The sequence below is a fragment of the Elephas maximus genome, chromosome 6, assembly GCF_024166365.1.
Source record: "Elephas maximus indicus isolate mEleMax1 chromosome 6, mEleMax1 primary haplotype, whole genome shotgun sequence".
NCBI classification, from domain to species: Eukaryota; Metazoa; Chordata; class Mammalia; order Proboscidea; family Elephantidae; genus Elephas; species Elephas maximus.
This window is the reverse complement of record NC_064824.1, coordinates 118,049,949-118,073,520: the sequence shown is the minus strand read 5'-3', so window position 1 is coordinate 118,073,520 and position 23,572 is coordinate 118,049,949. Positions and strand designations below refer to the sequence as shown.

The 23,572-nt window shown below is 57.3% G+C and overlaps 1 protein-coding gene across 10 annotated transcripts in view; it reads right to left on the bottom strand.

Moving 5' to 3' along the window:
- Positions 1-23,572, bottom strand: part of SPEG (striated muscle enriched protein kinase) — a 60,052-nt gene continuing 36,480 nt past the window's right edge. For 7 of the 10 annotated variants that reach the window (XM_049888280.1, XM_049888271.1, XM_049888273.1 and 4 more), the window contains 28 exons: positions 22,949-23,068; positions 22,567-22,671; positions 21,821-22,027; positions 21,339-21,462; positions 21,055-21,230; positions 18,585-18,697; positions 18,035-18,203; positions 17,739-17,835; positions 17,411-17,611; positions 15,968-16,025; positions 15,291-15,368; positions 15,010-15,188; positions 14,456-14,482; positions 13,667-13,819; positions 13,441-13,483; positions 12,316-12,384; positions 10,131-12,084; positions 9,672-9,803; positions 5,627-5,743; positions 5,262-5,429; positions 5,047-5,169; positions 4,707-4,874; positions 3,991-4,606; positions 3,261-3,500; positions 2,953-3,176; positions 1,894-1,969; positions 1,504-1,653; positions 1-968 (listed from right to left, as the gene is read on the bottom strand). In XM_049888280.1, the coding sequence (XP_049744237.1) occupies positions 776-968; positions 1,504-1,653; positions 1,894-1,969; positions 2,953-3,176; positions 3,261-3,500; positions 3,991-4,606; positions 4,707-4,874; positions 5,047-5,169; positions 5,262-5,429; positions 5,627-5,743; positions 9,672-9,803; positions 10,131-12,084; positions 12,316-12,384; positions 13,441-13,483; positions 13,667-13,819; positions 14,456-14,482; positions 15,010-15,188; positions 15,291-15,368; positions 15,968-16,025; positions 17,411-17,611; positions 17,739-17,835; positions 18,035-18,203; positions 18,585-18,697; positions 21,055-21,230; positions 21,339-21,462; positions 21,821-22,027; positions 22,567-22,671; positions 22,949-23,068 (6,080 nt within the window). In that variant the 3' untranslated portion in view covers positions 1-775. Of the gene's footprint in view, positions 969-1,503; positions 1,654-1,893; positions 1,970-2,952; positions 3,177-3,260; positions 3,501-3,990; positions 4,607-4,706; positions 4,875-5,046; positions 5,170-5,261; positions 5,430-5,626; positions 5,744-9,671; positions 9,804-10,130; positions 12,085-12,315; positions 12,385-13,440; positions 13,484-13,666; positions 14,483-15,009; positions 15,189-15,290; positions 15,369-15,967; positions 16,026-17,410; positions 17,612-17,738; positions 17,836-18,034; positions 18,204-18,584; positions 18,698-21,054; positions 21,231-21,338; positions 21,463-21,820; positions 22,028-22,566; positions 22,672-22,948; positions 23,069-23,572 lie in introns of those variants that run through there. The other 3 variants (XR_007517968.1, XM_049888278.1, XM_049888277.1) reach the window with 3 other exon arrangements.

Sequence of the window (23,572 nt, the reverse complement as noted above, 5' to 3'; positions counted from 1 at the left end):
GCTTGCTGTTTTTATTCTCCTTGTGACAGACAGACAGCTACACAGGCAGCTGAATGGTTGGGGGGATAGGCAGGACAACATGGGCGATAGGGAAGGGAAAACTTCATAAAAGTCAATAAATAAATAAATATGAATGGGAAGAAGGTCAAAGGCCATGAAAGGGGTGGTGGAGACATCCCTGGGCCAGCACGGAGCTCCTGGACACGGGGACAGGAGACACCGCAGGCCTGAGTGGCCACTCCCCTCCAGCCTCTCTCCACCCTCCAGGCTGCCTACCCTCAGCCAGTCCTCTCTCCTCTCCTTCCCCCACCTTGATGCCCTTTCTCATGTCCTGCTCTGTGTGATTCCTGTCCCTGCTTCACTGATACCCACTCCTAGCCCATCGCCCTGACGCCCTGGCTCCCCTCCTCTACAGCCACTCCTGTGTTCTCCCCCCACGCACGGTCCCTCCTACCCCCAGAACCTTCGGAGAGGCTCCCCTTTCTCATTCCTCGCCTTCTTTTCCTCTTCACTTCCCTGTTCCCCTCTTGTCCCTCTTCCTGTTCCCACCCACGCCCACCAGCCTGGCCAAGGGCTCTCCTGCTCCACCAAGGCTGGTGGCAGGCCCAAGCCCCTGGCCTCTGTCCCCCAGGTCCATGAGGTAATAGCCTGGCTGAATGTTGCTGCTGGTGGTGTCCGAAGCCCCGGGCCCATCCGGTGCAGTGTGGGCCCTGGAATGTCCCATAGCATAGCAGGAACTGAGTCAAAGCCTGAGGCTGGGCTGTGGTCCATGCCACTAGGAGCTGCCAGGGTAGGAGCGGAGCAGCACCTTGTGGCGGGTGGCGGCCTCAGCCCTGCGGCGCCGCTGCTCGCCCAGGAACTCCTTGAGCCGGTTGGTGGTGAAGGTGAGCGTCTGGCGGCGCAGCTTCATCAGGTAGGCGTCCTGCAGCCACGGATGAGCCAAGCAGTCCTGCAGGGAGGGCCGGTTCCTGCCCAGCCAAGCCAGGAGCAGTGAGCCAGGAAGGACAGCTCCCGGAGACCCATGTTCCAATCGTGAATTGACCCTGAGTGACCCATGTTCCAATCCTGAATTGACCCTGAGTGTGTGATCTCGGGCTACTCTCAGGCTCAGTTTCCCCATCTCTGAAATGGGGATGGTAATTCTGCCTATCTCATAGGTAGGCAGTGCAACCATCAGTAGTACTAGTAGTAAACCAGTTGCCATCAAGTTGATTCTGACTTATGGAGACCCCGTGTGTGTCAGGGTAGAATTGTACTTCACAGGGTTTTCAATGGTTGCCACCTTTCAGAAGTAGATAGCCATCCTGAGGTACCTCTGAATGGATTCGAACCGCCAACCTTTTGGTTTGGAGGCGAGCGCTTAACAGTTTGCACAACCCAGGGACTCCTAGTAGTAGCAGCGGCACGTCATTAGGGGCAAGGGAGGAGTGGGGGATCTTTGGGCAGGCGGTCTGAGGCCAGGGGCAGGAAATGCTGGGGCCTGGCAGGTGTGAGGCCACTCACCAGGGATGCACTGAGAGGACCTTTCGCAGGAAGAGAGAGGCGCTCTGGGAGGTGTTGGGGTATAGCTGGAAGGCATCAAAGCGCCCCCCCACAATTCGAGCCTCTGTTTCCTGGGGGTCTGGCTCATAGAATGGAGAGCGTCCACTAAGCCTGTTGTGGGAGACAGTTCAGTTGCACACATGGACCAAGGCCAACTCCCAGGCAAGGGGACATGAGTGTGGTGGCTCTGAGGGCCAAGTGCCCCCTGCCCCGGGGTGTGTAGGAAGCAGGAGCCGTGTGTGTGCACGTATGCATATATGTGTGTTGAGGGTGGGAGGAGGCTAGTCGGCGGAGGTGGGTCCTGGAGTCATGGTGCTGAAGAGAGGGCTGGGTAGGGCCCGGGGCACTCACATGATGTAGGTGAGCACGCCCACTCCCCAGATGTCTGTAGCAGAGCCGATCGGTTCTCCTTTCACCATCTCAGGAGCTGACAGGAAACAGAGGCCAATCTGACCCAGCTTCCTGGTGGCAGGGGAGCGGGGAGAGGCAAGGGGAGCCTCTGGGGGCCTGAGGAGCAGGGACAGTGCCCAGGTCACCAGACCATGGGTACCACCAGAACTGTAGGCCCTGGATACCAGTGGGCAGGACAGGAGCGGGGTGGCCCCCAGGGTCTTCCCCAGGGTAGCTGAGGAATGACCCCAGGCACTAAAAGGTGGGGACCCCAGGACTCCAGAGGAGCTGAGAACCAGGGTTACCAGCTCCCTTGGATCAGCTCTGAGGCAAGTGGCTATCACAGAGTGTGGTCAACACCCAGATTTCAAAAGCCTTTGAGTCAGCCTGACGAGTTCTACCCCAGGCCTGCCCTTTCCTAGTCAGCGGACCCTGCCTGGGCAATTAAAAAAAAAATTTTTTTTTTCTCTCTCTCCAGCTTTGTCAAAGTCCAGCTCCACCATTTATAACTCTCTGATGTTGGACAACCTACTTAACCTCACAGCACCTCTGTTGCTTCATCTGTAAAAAAACGAACAAAGCAGTCACCATCGAGTCGATTCTGACTCAGGCTGACCCCATGTGTGCAGAGTAGAACTGTGCTCCACAGGGTTTTCATGGCTGTGACCTTTCAGAAGCAGATCACCAGGCCTTTCTTATAAGGCACCTCAGGGTGGGCTCAAACCTCTAACGTTTCAGTTAGCAGCCGAGCACACTGAGTGTTTACACCACCCAAGGACTCTTCATCTGTAAAAGGGGAGCAATATTATGCCAATCGCCGGGGATATCGTAAAGACCAATGACAAAAAATTCAGATAAAGGATTTAGCGCATTGCTTAGCATCTAGTAAGTGTTCAATACACGACTGAATGAGACCCCATCCCAGAGTGTATGTGGGTGAAGTGGGGGGACCCCTGGCTACTGTCCCTCTAGCAGCACATCAACCGCCCCCCTCCCCGGATGGCAGCCTGGTCGCCTCACCCATGAACTCCAGCGTGCCCGTGCGGTGGCCCAGGGGCCGCAGGGCCTGGGGGTTGTAGGGCTGAGCGCTGCCAAAGTCCACAATCTTGAGGGCGTTGTCAGGGGCCAGCAGTAGGTTGTCTGGCTTGATGTCCAGGTGCAGTACATGGTGGCCATGGAGGTAGTCCAGGCCTTGGAGCAGCTGCACCACATAGGTGGCCACGTCGTCCTCTGAGTACCGGAACCTGGAGGGAGGCAGGTGACATCCCAGCACAGCTGGGGCCCAGCCTGGCCCGGCCCTGCCCACTCCCCAGGAGGGCCCCCGCTACCTGTCGCTGAGCCCACAGAGCAGCTCCCGGTTGCCACAGCTCTCAGCGATGAGCACTAGGTAACGTGGGGTGATGTAGGCCTCGTGCAGGGACATGAGCCGCTCGTGGTGCAGTGTCCGCAGCACCTCATACTCTTGCAGGACCCGCTGCTTGCCCTCGGCTGCATAGGGCACGATCTTGGCCACGAACGTCCGGCCTGTGGCGTTCTCCCGGCATGCTCGCACTACGCCAAAGCGGCCCCTATATGGGGGAGGCACCAAGGCTCAGGAGAGAAGGGGACACCTGGGCCAAGAATGGCTCTGAGTGTGGGCTTGAGCTGAATCCTAGGAACATGGGTTCAAATCCTAGCTCTGCCATGCTCTGGCTTTGTACCTTAGGCAAGTCCCATAGCCTCTCTAGCCTCAGTTTTCCCATCTGTGAATGGGTAATGATAATTCAGTGTCTCCCTATCAGAGCTGTTGTGAAGATTAAATGAGATCACAGCTAAAGAGCTCAGTACAGTGCCTGGCACAGAATAAAGAGCTCCTTCGTGCTAAGGACTCAGAATTCAGCACCTTCTTCCCCCAGCCCTGGCCAGGGCAGCCTGGCCTTCTCTCCTGTGTTCCCTACACTCCACCCCTCCCTCCCTGTGCCCCCCTCAGCCCTGCTTGCCTGGCCTTCTCTCCTGTGTTCCCTATTTTCTGCCCTTCCTCCCTTGTTCCCCCGCACACACTGCCCCAGCCCTGCTTGCCTGGCCTTCTCCTCCAGGAAGGTGTAAGGTTTCTGAGGGGGGCCCTGTCGAAGTGTGGTACCCTCCGGCCTGCGAGAGCTGGGGGGACCACTCCCAGGGGAGCTGACCGCCTCCTTGCCTGGGCTGAAGCTCCTCGCAGTCACTTTGGTGAGCTCAGGAGGGGGCTCAGGGGCTGGGGGCTCGGGGGCTGGTGGTGCAGACACAAAGGAAGTCACCATGTACTGGGGAGTAGAGGAAGATGCGGGCTTAGCCCCTTGAGGGGTAGAGGCTGGGGCCGGGGTCCCAGTGTCAGGGACGGAAGACTTGGGCTCACCAGGCAGGACCTGGCCATTGGGTGGGGTGGGCTCTGCTGGCCGTGTAGCCAGCAGGCCCCTGTGCTTTCGTGGGGGGGTTTGGGGTGGTGGACCCACGGTCTTGAGTGAGGACAAGGCCTGGCTGGGGGGTTTGGGGGGAGATAAGGGGCTGAGAGAGGCTGCCTGGGGGGCTGGGGGAGCTGGGGTCGGGGGAGGCGACGGGGCCAGTGAGGTAGGAGAGTCAGAGTCAGGAGGCGGGGCCCTGGCTGGCCCTGAGGTAACAGGGGCATCTTGGAGAGCAGCTGGCGGCAGAGCTGAGGAATCTAAGTGATGAGAAAGAAAATCTTCACCTTGGCACCCAGGGCCAAATCACAGGACTCCAAGGAGGGATGGCCCCGGGCGCAGGGTCCCCTTCCCTCTGACCTTGAGTGCCCCTGACGAGAACCTTCTCAGAAGGGTTGCTGAAGGGCCCCTGCCCGGCACGGTTGACACAGGCCACGCGGAACCTCACGGTCACACCAATGGGCAGGTGGGTCACGTTGTAGTAACAGTCAGGGATGCCCGAGCCCACGGGGTGCCAGGCCGACTCCCCTGCAGGCAGCATGAGGGAGGGGCTCAGGCCGCCGAAGGGGTGGCCAAGCTCTGGTGCAGTCTGTGAGGAGCCCGGGGAAGGGGCTTCTGCCTTGTGAGGGCACTTGTCTCCCCCGGTCTGCTGTCTCCCTGGGATTCTCCCTCTTCCTCCTGACCTGTCCCCTGCCCTCACCATCCACACGCCGCTCCAGGGTGTATGTGCAGGGTGCCCGGCTGTCTCCCGGCTTCCACAGCACCAGCGCTGTGTCCTGGTAGGTCTGGGGTACCTCGGGAGGCGTGAGCTTCCCTGGGATACCTGACACAAGGAGAAGAGTCCCAGTGAGCCCTATGCCCCCGCTTAGAGCCCATCGTCCCACACCCCATTACAACCCCCCCATCCCTGCTCACGGGCCACAGCCACAGTACAGGAGCTGGTGATGCTGCCCAGGGCATTGGTGGCTGAGCACTCATAGAGCCCTGAGTGCCTCTTGCCCACCCGGGGGATGCTCAGCAGCTGCCGTCCATCTTTGCAGGACACGATGACCACCGAGGGCTCAGACTGCAGGGACTGCTTGTCTGGGGGCAGGAGGAGCAGGAAGGGCTGCTGAATGAAGCAGCAAGGGGGTCCTCATCCAGGCCCCACCCCTAGAATAGCCCCTGAGCCTCGCCCCCCCGCCCCAAAGCATAGCCTGTCCTAACCCAAGGGCCTGGGAGCACGTGTCCAGCCCTCTCTGTATGGGAGCAATGGTCTTGGGCACCTACAGCATCTTTACCTTTCATCCAGGAGATGTGGGGTGCAGGGCAGGCCGCCGGCAGGCAGAGCAGAGTGGCTGCCTCTCCCTCCAGCAGCACCTGGTCCTTCAGTTTGATGTGGAAGACTGGGGGGAAGTCTGGAGGGAGAGCAGCGGTGGTGTGAGTGTGTGGAGACCCTGGCCCACTCACTAGTCAGCGAGGGAGGAGGAGCTTGAGGGCTGGCACGGCCCACAGGGAGCAGAGTGAATGGCTGTCTCTTTCCCGTGGGATGTGGGAAGTGGAAGCCCACGCCACGTCTTTAAGTATCTTCCTTGGAGACAGCATCAGTTTCTCAAGACTCACTGTGTGTGGAATTTCCTTCCACTGACTACTGAAGCCACTCGGTACCTACCTCGTTTGTAAATTGCTCAGAGCAGGGAACGCTAAGTACAAGCTCTATAAACATTTGTTAAGAAAAACAAAACAAACAGGTATTGAAAAGCTATAATGGTTAAGATCCTGCAATGCCGCAGTGGTGTCACTAGGGGGGTGCAGCAGGTGCAGACTGTACCTGGTGACACTGTTGGAGGGGGTGACACCAAAATGACTGTCCATAAAAATATCCGTGGAGTTAGTTATAACAACAAAAACATTTTTCATGAGCCCGGCTTACGTGTGTCCGTATACTTACAAGGCTAAAACTTCATTCTAATTTACTTTTTGAACCTTCTAATATACTCGACGGCACTGGGTTTAATATACTCTGGTGGTACAGTGGTTAAGAGCTCGGCTGCTAACCAAAAGGTTGGAGCTTGAATCCACCAGCCACTTCTTTGGAAACCCCATGGAGCAGTTCTACTCTGTCCTTATAGGGTTGCTAAGAGTCGGAATGCACTCGAAGGCAATGGGTTTGATGCACTTTGGTCGGAGCTGTCATTATTACCCAATTACAACGATGCTTTCAGCCACGTGGTTTCATCTGTATGTGCTCCAAGCAGGGCTATTGTTTTTGTTGCTGCCGGTTTTTAGAGACGCTGATTTTGTCAAATTTTCTGGTGTTTTAACTACAATATGGTGGTAATTAGTACTTGTAAACCTGTATCAATACCTTTTTTTGAGACTGAAGTAGTAATTAAAGAAAAAGAAGAAGTGATATACAGGGATTACAGTTTACGAGTAACATTAGTACAAAAAACATTACTAAGGATTCTGTCTGGTCTGGTATGAGAGGAGACCCATGGGGGGGTGTGACAGCATGAACTACCTCACTGGGTGACACCAACCCTAGTGATGCCACTGCAATGCCCACTCCCTTTGGGGCACTGTGGGGGCAAGAGAGAGAAGCAGGAGGAGCAAGTGGTCTGAGCTGAGCTGAGATTTCACATAGACCACAGGAGATATCCAGTCTCAGAAGATCCAAAGTCAAGGCAAATCTCGGGGCAGATCCCGGAAGGGTGTCAGCTTCCCCTCCCCCTCCTTCTCCTGGGGTCCACCGAGAGCTTCCTAGGTCTCCTCCACACTTCTTCCGGTCAACTAATGGGTGAGAGCTTTTTTGAAGAGACAAGAGACAATATCTGCATGACCCTGGATGAGTCATTTACGTTCTTAAAAGCACCATTTCTTGTCTGTAAATTAAGAGTGTTTTGAGAATTAAGGACACCCTGGTTGCATGGTGGTTAAGAGCTACAGCTGCTAATCAAAAGGTCGGTAGTTCAAATCCACCAGCTGCTCCTTGGAAACCCTATGGGGCAGTTCTACTTTGTCCTATAGGGTTGCTATGAGTTGGAATCGATTTGATGGCAATGAGTTTGGTTTGTTCGAATTAAAAGAGGCATGTAAAGTGCTTAGCATGTGTCTAGCATACAGTAAATACTAACAAATGTTAGGCTTTATTGTTGTTGGAGCCCTGGTGGCGCAAAAGGTCGGCGGTTCGAATCCACCAGCTCCTCCTTGGAAACCCTATGGGGCAGTTCTCCTCTGTCCTACAGGGTCGCTATGAGTCGGAATGGATGCAATGGCAACATGTTTGGTGCTTTTGGTGACTGTTGCAAGAAGCCCTGGTGGTGCAATGGTTAAGCGCTTGGCTGCTAACCGAAAGTTTGGTGATTAGAACCACCCAGCAGTTCTGAAGAAAGACATAGATAGCAATCTGCTTCCCATAAGATTACAGCCTGGAAAACCCTATGGGGGCACTTATACTCTGTCACATAGGGTCACAATGAGTCGAAATGGACTCGACGGCACCTAACAACAACATCGTGGTTATTATTATCTCAGTAATATGCCCGGAGAGGAGCCAGATGTACAACCCTGAGAAAGGCTGTTTCAGCAGAGTGGAGAAGCCACCTTCCCAGCTGGCCAGTGGGCACCTGTGAGGGGACGAGGAGGGGGCCAGGGTCTTTGCTTCAGTGCAGCTAGCCTGTGGCTCCTGAAGGCCTTGAGGATTTAAGTTCATGCCCCCTGGCAACATCCCTCTAGAAAAATCCCGGTCTTGTCCTGGCCACACAGAGAGAGAGAAGGATTTTTTCACCTGAGCTGAGAGAGCTGAGGAGGAGTGGGAACCCCTGAGAGCTCAACAGCTGCCTGCTGAAGAACCAGGAGGGCTGAGGGTGCAGACAAGCTTGGCAGGAGAGAACCAGCCAGCAGGAGTGAATGAACAGGACAGCAGCGCTCCTCCCACTGTACCCCAGTGTTCCCTAAGGAGGAGTCCCACACTGAGGCGCCAACAACATAAAGTGAACACAGTTTCCTCAATGGCAGCCTCCAGACCAAATGAAGGTACTGGGAGGGGGTTAAGAGAGGGAGGCGAGGCAAGAGGGTGAAAGGTGATGCCCAGCTCTGCCAGCTCCACCCCCATCCTCCCAGGGGCCAGACCTGCAGGGAGGAGGCAGAGGATGAGGTAAGGGGACACAGCCTCGGCAGGAAATCAGCTGTACCAGCAAAATGCACAGCCGGGAGGGAGGCCCCAGGTGGGCAGGGATCAGCTGTCCGCAGGCCTCCATCCTGGCTTCTCTCTCTTTTTCCTCCTCCTTCTCACACCCCCTCCCCCTCCAACTGGCCTTCCCTTCCTCCTCTTCACTCACCATAGACCCCACTGGCCTCTAGTGAGCTGCCCCAGCTCCCCTGGCCTTGGCTGGACACAGTCCCCTCAGGCCCAGCGGAGATGAGGCCAGAACCATTCTGAGGATTTTCCCAGGAACTGGGGAAGAACAGAACTGGTGACTTATAAAGATCCTCTACACCCTGGCCTGGGGCCTGATTCTTTCCTGCATGGGGGTGGAAAACCTGGCCCGTTTGCCTGCAGGCCTCGAGTAAAGCCACCTTTTCAGGTGGGGATGAGGTGACCCGGGTGGAGAATCTCTCCCTCCCTGCAGCCTCAGGATGCTTGGGCAGCGCAACAGACCAAGGCAGACCCCAAGACCCTCAGCTCCCAGTGGAAAGCCCTGAAGGCTGCCCTCTGTGGGGAGGAGAGGAGCAGGGAGGGGCAGATGGGTGTTTGGGCTATAGAGAAACGGAGAACTGGACACAGCCCAGATGTGGGCCTGTAGGCTAGGGGAGAAAGCGCAAGCCTTTGGGTGTACCCTCAAGCATACATGGATTTCAGGGGAGGCTCTGGGGGTCCGGGAAGCCAGCCAAAGAAAGGTCTAAGTACAGTGTGTGGGAGCCACTTCTGGGGCCTGCTGCAGAGAGTCACACAGTCCACCTCTCAGGCTGCTCAGTCCTCTTACTAGCTCTATGACTTGGACAACTACTTAGCCTCTCTAAGCCTCTGTCTCCTCATCTGTAAAATGGGGATGATGATAATAGTCCTAAACAATGTAGGAGGATTGAATGAGACAGAGCTTATAAAGTGCTTAATACAGCAGTTGGCATTATCAAATAAACGGTAGCTGCAGTTATTGCGTTTTGGATTCCAGACCCCTTCCACCACAGCCTAGGCTCTGCAAGGTGGCCCATCTCCCCCGCCCCGCTTTGCCTTTACGGGTCAGAGGCTTCTCCCCTCCCTGAGAGTGTGTATGTTGAGCGCGTGAGGCAGGGCGCGGGTGGGGTGGGGAGGGAGCACTCACCCTGCCTGGCCCCTATTACCTGACTCACTGCGCAAATACTGCTGACCCAAGTCCTCCCGGACACCGGCAGAGAGGTTTGGCTGGGATTGCCCCTTGTCCTTGCGCAGCCGAGAGAGGCCCCAGCGCAGGCGGCTCCGTCTTTCTCCTGGAGCTGTGAAGACCCGGGCCCAAAAGCACGAGTCCAGTCAGTACCAGGAAGCCCTCTGCCCCCTACGGTCCTCAACACAGAGAAGGCGGACAGTGGAAAAGAACCTCCAGGCCCACCCCACCCGCCTCTATCCCAGCCTCCCACCCCTCCACTTCCGCCATTCCATCCTCAAGTCCCCCTAGCACCATGCCAGTCTCTTTTTGGTGCATATCCCCAGCCTTCACCTCCCAGAGCCTCTTTCCAGCGCACCCTACCCTCTTCCCCATTCTGCACTCGTCAGCCCAGCCCTGCACCCTAGTCTCTTCACACTCTTCTTCCATCCTTCCTCACCCGAGGAGCCTGATGTGGCGCTGGCCTCGGAGCCCAGGGACTCTGCTGACGGCGTGGTGGCGCCGGCCTGGGCTGCCAGCTGGTTGTGCGGGAGGCCGAGGCGCCGCAGACTCTCGCCCTCGGACGTGGCCCTGCGCAGACGCCCGAATAGCGGCGTGCTGCGGCCCGACGCGCCGCCGGAGTCCTCGCTGCTGCCGCTGCGCTGCAACCGGCTCGACAGCCGCTCCAGCGTGGAGCTGAGCCGCCTGCGCACCACCAGTACCGGGGAGCCCCGCGCCGAGCTGCCGCCCTCCGAGCTCTCCCCGTCCCCGCCGCGGCTCTCCCAGGCCGGGTGGCGCTGCGCGGGCGGGGTCCGCCGCAGCCGCTGGGACAACGACAGCGAGAGGCGGCGGACTAGGCCGGGCTCCCCGGCAGCCCTGAGGTCCTGCACTGACCGCGAGCGCTCCGGCCGTCGCACCAGCTCCAACGGGGTTCCCGCAGGGCTGGGCCTGTACATGCCGTCGTCCTCCTCTGCCCCGCGGAATGGACCGCGCTCCTCCGAGCGCGAGCGACTCAGTAGCCGCAGCCCCCGCGACAGGGGCGACTCGCGGCTGCGCTTGAATTTGGCCTCGAACACAGCCTCTGACTCCAGGTTCTCGATGCTGCTGCCGAGGCAGCTGCCGGCCCTGCGGGGCACCGTGGGCACCCGGGCTTTCTCGGCCACCCCTCGGGGTGCCCCAGGTGATGGTACGCGCTTCTCGGGGGTTACGGGGGATGGGGAGGCCACTCTGGCGAACACGGCCGCGTGGGGTCTGGGCTCCTGAGAGGGACCCTGGGCATGGCCCGGCACCTGGAGCGACTGTATGATCTGGGCGTAGGGCGTGAGCGGCAGCGCCAGGCTTGGCAGGGCCGCCGGGGGCTGCGCAGGCCTAGGCGCCCGGACTGGTTCCGGCGCCGGCTCGGGGCCCCTCTCTTGGGCCTGCTGGGGCGCCAAAGGCTGCGGGGAGTCACTGGGCGTGGCGGTGGGGGGTTCTGCAGACTTTGGGACACTGGGCTTCGGGGCGCTGTGCCGCGCGGGGCTAGGCGGCTGGGCCTCGCTAAGGGCGGACAGGGAGGGGGACTCCTGCAGCTTACGGGCCCCGATGCGGGCCACGGGGATCTCGAGGGGCGCCCCAGCGCGGCGATGCCGGCCTCGGGGCTCCGCCTCCCCCTGCGAGAAGCTGCTGCTCTTCTGCAGGCCTCGCGCCTCGGGCGGGGGCTGGTGGAGGGGCGCCGCCTCGCTGGAGGCCGCCCGCGCCAGCCGGGGGTCTCGGGTGCGGCCCCCCAGGCTCTCCAACAGGGGGCCCCTGAGGCCACTGACCTTGCCGTCCTCAGGGCCTCCCCGCAGCAGCCGCTGGTGCAGGGCCTGCAGCCTCTGGGCATACTCGCCCTCCCCCAGGCCGCCCCGGGCCAGGCGCGTGGCCCCCGGGCTGGGGCTCCGGCGCTGCGGCAGCTCCACAGACGCCGCCTTGTGCAGGCCCCGGCCCGGTTCCCGCGGCCTGGCCTGGGGCAGGGCGCTCTCAGCCGAGCTGCCCCTCCGGAGCTCACCCCGTCGGGGGCTGGGCCCATCGGCGGGCTCCTGGCCTGGGGAGGGGAGGACCTGGGGGCTGGGAGTCTCCTGCTCCTCAGCGGGTATCTTCCCCTGCTCCTGCCAGTCCATGGGGGTGGCAGCCCCCGCCTCTGGGGTCCCCAGGGCCTCATCCTCAGTGGGAATGTCAGTGAGGGACACCCGGGAGCCTGAGAACTCCGGCTGCAGTGGGCGAGGTACTGAGGGCAGCTCCTCCAGCTCTTCTTCTTCTGAGTCCGAGGAGGATGACAGGCCCCCACTCGGGGGTGGGCGTCTAGGCACAGCCACCCACACCCGCTCTGGGGGGGCCCGTAGCAGCTCAGGGATGGGGCGCAACACCAGGTGGCACTTGTAGCTGATCTGGGAGCGCTGGAGACAGGGCAGTCGAGTCAGGCCTGGGGGATCCCTGCAGCAGGATTGACCCACCCAGGTCCACTCAGGCTTAGACCTAACCCCAGAGGGGAAGCTGGGAATGGGGGGTGGGCGGGGAAGCGGAGAGCTAGATGAGCAGAAGGTGAGGGCACAGGAAGGCAGGGTTAGAGAGAGGCCTAGAGAATGAGAAAGTGCAAGGGGCAGAGGCAGGGCCTGAGCCAAACTCACCTGCCACCTGCGCCGGGAGAGGAACAGCTTCAGGTGATCAGTGCTCACCTCTGCGCCCTTTGCCTGTGTCTGCAAACCCGGGAAAGAGGGCATGAGGAAAAGCCCTCAGTCACCCTAACCCCTCAAGGTTTGACAACGGAGAGACGGAGTCCATGGGAGGGGCAGTGGGTGGAGCGCCATGAAGCCTGGGATCCTGGGGGTCCCCTTCCCCTTGGTCTGTCACAACAACTCCCACAGTCAAGGAACCCACTGGTGGCAAAATCCCCTGAACCTGAGTGCAGAAGCAGAAAACCAGTGGCTCCCAGGGGCCAGCTTCTGGCCCCCACAGGGAGCTTGCACCAGGGCTCCAGGCCCTGTCCCAGAATACTGGGTGCCCTAGAAGGCCTGTGCCCTGGGCTTTGGGTGCCAGCAAACCTCTTAGGCCCCTGGCCTGGGTCCCAGCTCCCCAGCTCACAGCCTGTCTCCTAGGACCAGAGACCCAGCCACGAGGAGCCTTGGCTTTGGCAGTCCAGACTAGGACAGATGCCTCCCTCAGCCACCACCCAGGCTTTTCCTTTCGGACTGAGAGGAGGCTCTTACTCCAAGGACTGATGCCAGAATGACTTTGCCCTTCAGTCAACTGAGCACAAGGCTCAGTGGACAGTTCATTCAGTCCCTCTTTGGACTCAATTTACTGAACTCCCGGTGTCCTGGCTCCGGGTCCCACAATGCTGGAGTTTGCAGAGGAGCAATGAGAACCTTGCCCACCAGGAGGCGCTCATAACCAACCCACCAACCACTGTGCATGGGACCAGCGCAGGACAGAGGTGGGCACACAAGACTCAGGAGAGTCAGGGGAACCTAATGAGGGCCCCCAGGATGAGGTCTGAGGCAAGATCCTAGTCTAGACTCTGCAATTTGTAGTTTACGATACCCAGCTCAACCAATGATTTGAACCTCAGCTTCCTTACCAACAAAATGGGAATAATACGTTCCTTTGCAGAGCTGTTGGGAGACTAATACATCGGTGTGTATAAAATGCCTGTCATGGTCTCTGCATATTGTAGGCACTAAATAAATGGAGCTGTTAATAATAGTCTCTCTCCCTCCACTCCTTGTACCACCCACTTTATGGGATGGACTCACTTTGAACCAAGGATGTTCTAGGGTCTCCTCTGCAGTAGGCCTCCTGTAAAGGGATGAGGATTAAGAAGGAGCCAGAAGAGCTTTATCATGCATTCATTCATTCATGCAGTCTGTCAGTCCATAAATGTTTGCAAAAATATGGCCTCTAAGGAGTGGGAGAGTGGATATCTAAGGGGTAGAGGGAGGGGGATGCTGCAGTGGGGTGCTCCTCAGGGCCTCTACTCACAGCTGGTCCCGCACCAGCACTTTGATGAGGAAGCCCCGGGCCTCCCTGCTTAGGCTCAGGAATGTTGTCTCCTCAAAGGCCACGTTGTAGTTTCGGATGTTCATCAATGTTGTCCGATCATTTTCCCCAACAAATGGGGAGATTCCCGTCAGACTGCAGGGGAGGGGGCTGTTGTGAGAGCTGGGCAGGGCCTTGGGCTGAGGCAGAGGTAAAGTGGGGTGCCGATGTGTGGACAGAGTTGGGGACAGGTGGAGATCCTGGGTAGAGGGGAGGCTGAGCAAGAAGCCAAAGCTTTCAGACCCTTGCCTGTCCTGTCCCCACCCCCGACCGTGGGTGGGCTGGGAGGCAGCACTACCCTTAGCCCTGGGCAACCAGCCGTGCATGGCCTCTCCATGAGGCAAGGAGTCTGCAGGCCAAGGGGTTTTGCCCACCCTGAGCCCAAGGACCCCTGTGCTTCTAGACCATGTTCTGGACACTCAGGGCCTTGTAATTTCCTGCCCAGATGGCACTGAGCCTGCACAGGCCTCTTTCCATCCATCCTCCCAAGTGTACACCAGTGTGCCCACCCGTAGGCCTGAGGGGTGGCTGTTCATGGGGCTGACAGAGCTTGGACATGCAGACTGGGGTGTCCACACTCATGCACTGAGGAAGAAGCAGAGGTAGGGGTGGAAGAGAAGGGGGTGGTTGCAGGCCACAATGGCACTCTTGCCCCAGGCCCTGCAAATGTTAGGGGTGAGCTTGTGAGGAGGCTGCTATAGGACTGGGGCCCTGAGTGCAGGGGGTCCTTACCAGAGGAAGGCCACGACGCCCACAGGCCTGTGGGAAAAGAGAACGGGTGAGTAAGAGAAGAGCCCACCTCCCGATAGAGGTGAGCCGTTGTTTGCTGCCGCTAGCCTGAAGGAGACGTGGCCTCCCTGTGAGCAGTGAGTGGACAAGGAGCCCAGGGATGCCTCCTTCATTGAGGACCCTGGATTCAGAGGTCCAGACATGCCTTGAGGAGTCAAGAGCCACAGCAGGGCCAGCCCAGGAAGCCCGGAGGAGTCTCGGGGCCCCTGGGGCCATGCCTTTCTCACTGCCGGAGATGTGGCAGCTGCAGAAAGGGAGGCCAGCCCCCCAAGGCCCAGCACCCAGGGGAGACAAAGAGCCAGGGACTGACAGGGCTGAGGCACTGGCTGGTCAGGGGGTCATATGGGCAGAAGACCCCGAGGGCAATGCCATCACTGGCTATCTGAGGAGAAGAACCTGGGCTCAGTAAAGCTCTTCTCTGGCAGCAAGCAAGTCCCCAGCATAGTGCTGAGGGCAGCTGCCTTGGCCCGCCCCAGTGGCCAGCATGCCAGTGTTACCAGATGTCAGTGACTCCGGACACGGGGGTCTGGTTGACAATCTCAGGGGCCACAAACTCAGGTGTGCCGTATTGGCAGTACTGGGGCTCTCCCGGAGTCAGCTCCTGAGCATTCCCAAAGTCACAGATGCGCACCTGCTCTTCGCCCTTGGCACCGTCCCAGACCAGCAGGTTCTCGGGCTACAGGACATAAGGCAGTGAATGGGACCTAAGTGAAGAGGATGCCCAGTGGCCTGGCTCCCACAGGGGGCTGTCCGATCCCTGTTCCCACCTGCACCTCACCTTGACATCCAGGTGCAGCACATGGCTCTGGTGCAGGTAGCATATTCCCTCTAGCACCTGCCGCATGAAGGTCCGGATCTGTGAAAACAGGCAGTTCAGAGTCCATGGGAATAGTGGGGTGCTATGTTTGATCACCCTCAGAGATGTGACAAGAGGCCAGGCCACGCCTCGGGAGTGACCCTCGGATGGCTGGTGGCAGGGGTTGAAACATAGGTTTGGGGTTGCTGAGATCCAGGGGCACCAGGTACAGCTGCACAGGTTGGACACAGCATAATTCTATAGCAGGACCACTTGCATTGTAATGAATAGACCTGTGCAGTATATAACCTATGCAGCCTTACACGGCAGGAGTAGAGAGAGGCTGAAAGGGCATGAATACGCTCCTTCTGGGAGAAATGTTTGGGCAATATCTACTTGAAGAAGACTGGGAAACAACAGAGTTAGAGGCTGCAGTGAGTCTGCTGAGGTTTACAGAGGGCAATGCAAGCCCCAGATAGATAGGGTTCTGGTCTGATCAGGAGCGGGGGACTCTGTTGCCTGCCTAACAGTGCTCTCCACCCCCACCCCTGGCCTCCTTGTGGGCACAGACGGCCTTCCCAGGACCCACCCATTGGTGCTGAGAACTCAGGTGGGTGAAGGCTGGTGCCAGCCTGGTCCCTGCCTCCTACCGCCCTCACCTCAGACTCACACACCACGGGTTTCCTGGCCATTCGCTCCAGCAGCTCCTCTGTGCAGCTATGTCACAGATCAAGGAGAACACTGACCAGTGCTGACTGCCTGACCTGCCCCTGGGAGTGCCCTCCACCCCCTGTTCTCAGTGTCCTGGCTCAGGACAGGGCTTGCCTTCCCTTCCAGCACATCTGATACCAGCCACAGACTATCTTTACCCTCCCCTGTTATCTGGGTACAGAGATGGGACAACCTGGCTCAAACACACTGAGGGATCTTGGGTAAACCACTTAACCTTTCTGAGCCTAGGTTCCCTCAGGTATAAAACTGGGATACCATCTCCTCTCCTGCCCACCTTGCAAAGTATTTTATAGGGATCAAATTAGAGCAGACTTTTGTTGACTGTGTACAGAACTTCTTGACTCTATTTGAAAATGGCTCAGAAGGTCAATGACATGCAGTCGTTTTGCTGAGGCTTGGTTTGAGCAGTGCAGACTGGGAGGCTGGTGTGCAGGACATGGTCACCCTGGCGGTGGGTGTGACAAGCTCCCCGCCAGCAGCCTTACCTAAGTGCCTTTGTTTTACAGTAGTTCTTATGAAAGAATAAAAGCTGTTCTTTTTATGAGAAGAGCCTCCCAAATAAAGTATTGATGCTCATATACTCTCTCTATATATTTGTTGCCATTGAGTCGATTCCAACTCATAGCGACCCTATAGGACAGAGCAGAACTGGCCCATGCGGTTTCCAAGGAACGCCTGGTAGATTTGACCTGCTGACCTTTTTGTTAGCAGCTGTAGTTCTTAACCAATACACCACCAGGGTTTCCACTGATGCTTGTAGGGTCACTTAAATGTTCAGATACACTGTACAGTATCTTGTGATGGAAATCATATGCCATCTGTTAACTGCAACCTCAGGCAAATTACTAAGCCTTTTCATACCTCAGTTTCATCATCTGTAAAGTGGGGATAAGAATATTCCACGAGGTATGTGTATACGGGAATCCCTGGGTGGTGCAAAGTTTACGCGTTCAACTGCTAACCAAAAGGTTGGAGGTTAGAACCCAGCCCGAGGCACCTCGAAAGAAAGTCCCGGTAATCTGCTTCCTAAAGGTCACAGCCTTAAAAAGTCTACAGAGCAGAGTTCTACTCTACACACATGGGGTTGCCATGAGTCAGAATCAACTGGATGGCCAAAGGTTTTGGGTTTTAGGGGGACATGAGGATTAAATGGGTTAATATCTGTAAAACTCTCAGAACACTGCCAGACACGTAGTAAGTGCTAAGCAAATTTAAGCTAAAAAAAAAAAAAAGACTAAAAGATGCTGGTCTTCACGTAGTCTCCAGACTTATCCCTCACAATTGTCAATGGGACAACTTTACAAACTGGAAAATATGTTGCCAACAAGGCATGTGTCCCCCCACCCCAGTCATCATCCATCCCAGGATACAGCTCGGTGACAATGACCAGTCCTCGGCGCCTCTCGAAGGCCTCATGGAAGTAGATGATACAGTCATGCTGTAGCCGGGCCAGCAGCCGGGCCTCCCGCCGTGCTGATGCCTTTGGCTTGGCCTGGCTGGGGATGAACTTGGCTGCAAACTCCAGGCCAGAGCTACGCTCCACCACGCGGCGCAGGTAGGAGAAAGCACCCCTGGGCGACACAGGTAGGGGAACAGGAACAGGGCTCCGCTGTCACTGCAGACCTGGCTCTCCACCCCCTCCTATCCCTTCATCCCAGACCCAGTCCTCAGACACCACGTCCCCTCCTTGCCCCACACCTTCCAATCTCCTGGTGGATGTCATAAAAGTCACTAAGCCTCCTTCCTCGCTGCTCCTCGTCTTCCCCAGTCCCCTCGACCTCCATAGCTGTTGGAACTGGGGAAAAGATGTTCTGGTGTTAGGTGGGGAGGGCAAGGAAGGGACGAGACTGGGACAGGTAAGGGAGATGGAAGAGGAACAAAGTATTAGGGGTGCGAGGAGGGATACAGGGCCGGAGGATGCAGTGGCTGTGATGTGAGGGACTGAATAGGGCCCCGCCAGATCCCTAGGGGTCCTCTCCTCAAGCCCAGCACACCTGGAAGCACAGCCAGCTCGGCCTTGCAGGAGACCTCACCCGCCAGGTTGCGGGCAGTGCAGGTGTAGACACCTCCATCCTGGGCCCCGGTGCTGAGCACCACCAAGGAGCACTCGTTCTCCTCGTACACGAAGCTCACATGGCTGCTCTCCGCCAGCAGCTCCTCGTCCTGAGGAGCTGGGTGTTACCTCCAGCCCCAGCCTGGCTTCACCTCCACTGAGCCCCAGCCTCTCCTGTCCCTCAGGGCCAGAAACCTCCCTACCCCAGGTCCACCCTTATCTCCATTGAGGGCCCAGCACCCCAGGACCCAAAATCAGCTCTACTCATATCTCCCACTAATAGCCCCATTAGTCCTCTGGTCCCCCAATCCTCCACCAGAGTCACATCACACCCCAGTTCCACGTCTTCCTCCCAACTATTGCTTTGGCAACCCCTTTCCTCTTCTCTGCCCCAGCTCCCCCAGGGCCTCCCAGGAACCCCCTTCATGCCCAGGGATTCCCCCATCCTCTGCCCTCAGCCTCCCGGCCAGCCCCAGTAATCACCCCCTGACCTTGTACCACATGACATCCGGCAGGGGTTTCCCTTCGACCACCACAGCAAAGCGAGCAGTCTCCCCAGCCCCCACCTCCATGTCTTCCATGATAGACTCAAACCTCGGGGCCTCTGAAACACGAAGGGACAGGGTGGGTGCAGAAGGGCTGAAAAGGGGGTGTCACAAAGGCTTGCCTCCTTAGCCCCTCCCCAAACTCCCTCAGTAACTGGCTCAGTGTGAACCCCACCTCCTAGAACCCCACCACTGGGGCTCTCCACCTCAGCCCCTGAGACGCCAGAGTTTCTTGTCTGGATCAAGCGCTCTCCCCATAAATCTGAACCTGACGTTTTCCAAATCTCAGAAAACCTAAGTCAGAGGATGCAGGATTGCTTTGCTTGGTTTGACCCTCAGTGTTTATCTGTCGGCTTTAAAACTACGAGATTTTCGTACACAAAAGAAATCCTGGATTTCTGGCCTCTTGAAAATTCAGGACTGGCCCTCCTGTGCTAGCTTCCCTCATTACATCAATCACAGCGCTAAGTGGCTCAACACTGCCCCCTGTGTGCAGTTGCCCTTCCTCACATTCCTGCCAGCGGCTTCACTCAGACTTTGCCTATATTTGGCCCCTGAGGCAGTTCTGTCTTGCCCCCATGGGACCATCTCTGTCTTAAAGTTTTTCTCTTTGAATCTTACTTAAATGTTTAGGAGGCCTTCTATCATCTGGAAGATGGCAAGATGAACAAACAGGTAACCCATGAGTATTAAGCAAAAACTTAGATGCTGATTTTCAATTTCGGTTCTCCCACTTGTGGCTGTGATTTATTCTTTGCGCATATCACATGGTCATATTATTTCCTGGTACAGCAGCTTCTAATTCTCATGATGGGATTGAATACATATTCAAATATGTTTTCTGAGGAAGCCCATGACTTCCAGGCGCCCCCATCCAGAAGAGGGTGGGAATGACCAGGAGGAGGAGCAGAGGGCACCGGGTATGGACCACCGCCTACCACAGGCACACAGCTCGCTTTTTTAGTGAGGGGGAGGGCATCCTGGAGGTGGGAGAGATGCTATGGTGGGTGGATGTGGAGAAGGGCCATTCTACTGGTCCTGCCTTGGTGGTGGGTTGGGGTGGGGTGCAGGGAGATGTAGGTACCAGCCCCAGGCCTGTCCTAGCACTGCCGGGTGGACAGGCAGTCTCCCTGTTACTGTCCCAGCTGGGCCAGGCTGCAGGGTTCTAGGTGGCCAGGGCTGCCCCAAACCCAAGGACTCCTCTTGCATGTGGGAGAAAAGATGGGTCCTGCATATGGTGCTGTCAAGGGGGGAGGTGAAAACTGGGCAAGACACACCAGAGAAAGCCTCGTGTAATCACAGGGGTGAGGAGGAGCCAGGCAAGGGGGAAGACACAGAAAAGGGAGACCAGGACCCAGAGGATTCGGGGCTCTACCTCATCCTACCATCCTCACAGCAGAGCCGGTAGGGTCCCCCATCTCTTCCTCACACACCTTACTGCTAATTCTCTTCCACTTTAAAGAGCTCCCCCTCTAGGAAGGAGTGCTGGACGGCATCCCCACCTACATTCAGCTGGCTCAGGACCCTGGCCCCCCATTCTGCCTGGTGGGGGTCTATGAAGATCAAAGCACACGAAGCTTCTAGTGAGTGCGAACAGTTGTGTTTTTTTTTTTTAAACACCAGAAAATGTACACTTACACATGGTAAGATTGTATGTGCTAACTAAAATGTCACTTTCTTTGCATTTGTTTGGGATTGTATCTACTCAGCAGGTGACACTGTTTAACTCATGCTGATCTGAAATTCTAATTGGCAGTTACATATGTCTGGAGTTAATTAACAAATTGGAAAACAAAAACAATTACTCTTGAATACATGCTACAGTTTGGGAGACTACATCTTTAAAGTTAAGGAGGAGAAATTATAAAAAGGTTGGGAGGTTCTATCAAACAGGCTTCTGAAAACGGGCAGCCAGGATACTCAGAGCTGGGAGTCTGGTGATAAGGTGCCCTCATTTGGGCTTTTGTTTGTTTTCAGAATCAGCTTGGTCTCCCTCTGCTTATTATATTTGAGACACTATTTCCTGTTGGGTTTAACACAGGAGCTAAGAGCACTTACTGGCTTTGGAATCAGGTATCTGAGCTTGAATCCCAGCTCCTGTACTCACTAGGTTATGTGACCTCGGGCCAGTTAGCACTCTCTGTAAAATGGGAATAAAAACTGACTCCACCTCACAGGGTTGATGTAAATATTAAATGATGTGATACATGTAAAGTACATGTTATATTCTCAGTAAATATCTTACTAGTATTATTACCAGTGTTGGTGTGATTATAACCATTGGATGGACTGGTCTTGGAGGGAGGACATAAAACTGGTTTTCCAGCAGGGGCAGGCAGGTGTGTGCACCTGGGGGTGTGAGGAGAGGGTTGGAGGCCTTGGAGGGAAAAGAGGGAAGAAGGCCCACCTCACCCACCTGCCAGCTCCAGGGTGACCGAGCAGGCCTGTGTGCCATGGCGGTTGCGGGCTGTGCAGGTAAGGGGTCCCAAGTCCCGGCGGCTCACCCGGCAGATCCGAAGACAGTACTGATCGTCATCTGGCTGGCTCAGCTCGTACACACCTGCTCGTGCCTCCAGGAGGGCCCCTCTCCGGCTGAGGAACAGGTGACAGGGAGGTCACCCAGGATGAAGCCGCAGGGAGGTCAGCCAGCTGGAGCTGGGCTGCTACAGCAGGAAATAGTGCGTGCAGAGCAGGGCCCACCTCCTCCAGACGACCTGGGCCTCCACATGGTTGAAGGTGATGGTGACGCTGGTAGGCTGCCCCTCCACCACATATACAACGTCCGGCTTGTCCAGAATGGTGGGGGCCTCCTCCAGGGGTGGGCCTGGGAGGAGGACAGCTTAGGCTCTTGCTGGACTGGATGTAGGACCTTAGCTCCCAATCACCAGGCCAGCTCCATTTGTGCAGATGACACTGAGGCTCAGAGGGGTTTAGGAAGTTGTCTAGGGCACACAGCTAGGAAGCGGCAGGGCTGGGATTGGAACCCAGAGCCTCAGTGTTGCCCACTTGAGTCAGGTTGCTTTTCAGGAGTAACAAGGAAACCCACTGATAGGCTGGGGTCCCACCCAGCCACTCTGTTCCTGCCATAGCTGTCACGTCCAGACCAGCCTGGGCCAGCACAGGGGCCTGTGGGCCTCCACCACAGGACCAAGATCCTCGCCCATAGGAACACCCAGGCTCACCATGTTCTAGCAGCCGCGCAGGCTCGGAGGGGGGTGAGGGCTTGCTGCTGCTCTTGCCACTGGTGCTGAGGACCCGGAAGACATGCTGAATGCCTTTACGCAGCCCCATGGCCGCCCATCCAGGCTCCCGCAGGCCCTTGGCCAGTGCTGTCCACTGGTCTGAGCCCAGCACCTGATGCTGCACTGTGTACGTCAGGGAATCCGGGTCTGCCAGGGGGAGGTGGCTGCTAGAGGCTGGCATGGCTGAGGTGGTGATCCCCACCCTAATTCAGGTGGCCTAGGACCCTGGAACTTATCAGTCTGTTCTGAACCTGCCTGTTTCTCCTGTTGCTCCCTGTCTGCCCTTCCCCAATCATAAGCCTGGCCAGGCTTAGGACCCACAATATGCCAGGCATGGGGTTCAGTTATAAGCATGGAGACTTGCTACCTTAGGTAGGGAAACTGAGGCATGGAATAGGAAGAGAGAGGGCATCCCCAGGATCACGACCCAGGCACCCAGTCCCTCAGAGAGCCCTCAGAAGAGAAGGGAACACGGTGGCACCCCATGCCTCCTCTCATCCACCGTGGAGGGAGATGGGACAAAGCTGCCTCCTGGCTGTGCTCCCAGCACTTGGTCCACTCGGCCCCAGCCCATACCTTCTCAGGGCCTTGTCCTGCCTCTCCTGCTTCCCACTATGCCTACTGTCTGAGCCTGCCCCGTCCACACCTCCCTCCCCACCCCACAGCCCTGGGTGGCCCTGACCTACCGATGGCCATGTCTAGACTCCTGGGGGGGTTCCATGTGAGTGTGATCATCCTCCCAGTCACAGCCACCACCTGCGGGGCACCATCTGGAGGACCTGGAACCACATCTGAAAGCCACAGGTTGGACGTCCACTGGGTCCTTTAGAACCCAATGGCTATGCAGGATCACCAAGCCTCTGGGGCAGGGGGGCTGGGCCCAGGGACACAGCCACAGGGGCAGGGACAAGGCCAATTGCCTCCCCAGGGGACTGCCACCCACTTTCTCTTCTAGAAGGGAATGGAGCTGATGTGCAGGCTCTGCCCACATCCAGCTCTACCCCACCCTTGGCTGGTCAGAGCCGGAGGCTGGGCCTGTGGACACAGCTAACCAGGTGCCTGTCTCACCTGTGACATAGAGGTGGGCGTAGCAGGCAGCCTTGCCCAGCTTGTTGGCGATGACGCTTTTGTAGACACCGGCATGCTGGGGCCCCACGGCGGGGAACACCAAGCGATGTACATCCCTGTCTGGTGGGGGAGGGACAGTGACACCGGGCCTGAGCTGGAAGGATACTTAGAGGGGTGGTCCACCCCACACCTGATCCCTCACCCCTACCCACTGCAGGTGGGAGGCGAGGGGAAAAGGGTAGGGCAAGCAGCAAGAAGTGTGTCCATGGTTCAGCAAATCCTGGGTGCAGGCACTCCAGGACTGGCTTCTAAGTCAAGACCAGCAGCCCTGGCCCCTCTGGTGGCACTATCTGCCTGTTCCTCTAGTACTTAATGTCCAGCAACTTAACCATCTTCCTCCTACACTGGTCCACCCTCTGTAGGTTCCTACCCTGTCCACTGTCAACCTCATCTCCCCATCTCTGGGGTTTCAACCTCCATGTCAAAGTTCTGACAAGGCTTTATTCCTAAGGCCCCCTCCCTCGGGCCCCTCTTCTCCATGCCCACTGCCATCACCTATCTCCAGCCAGAGCCTTATGGTAGCCTTCTGCCAGTGTCGTCTACGCTCTGTCCATGGCAGATCTG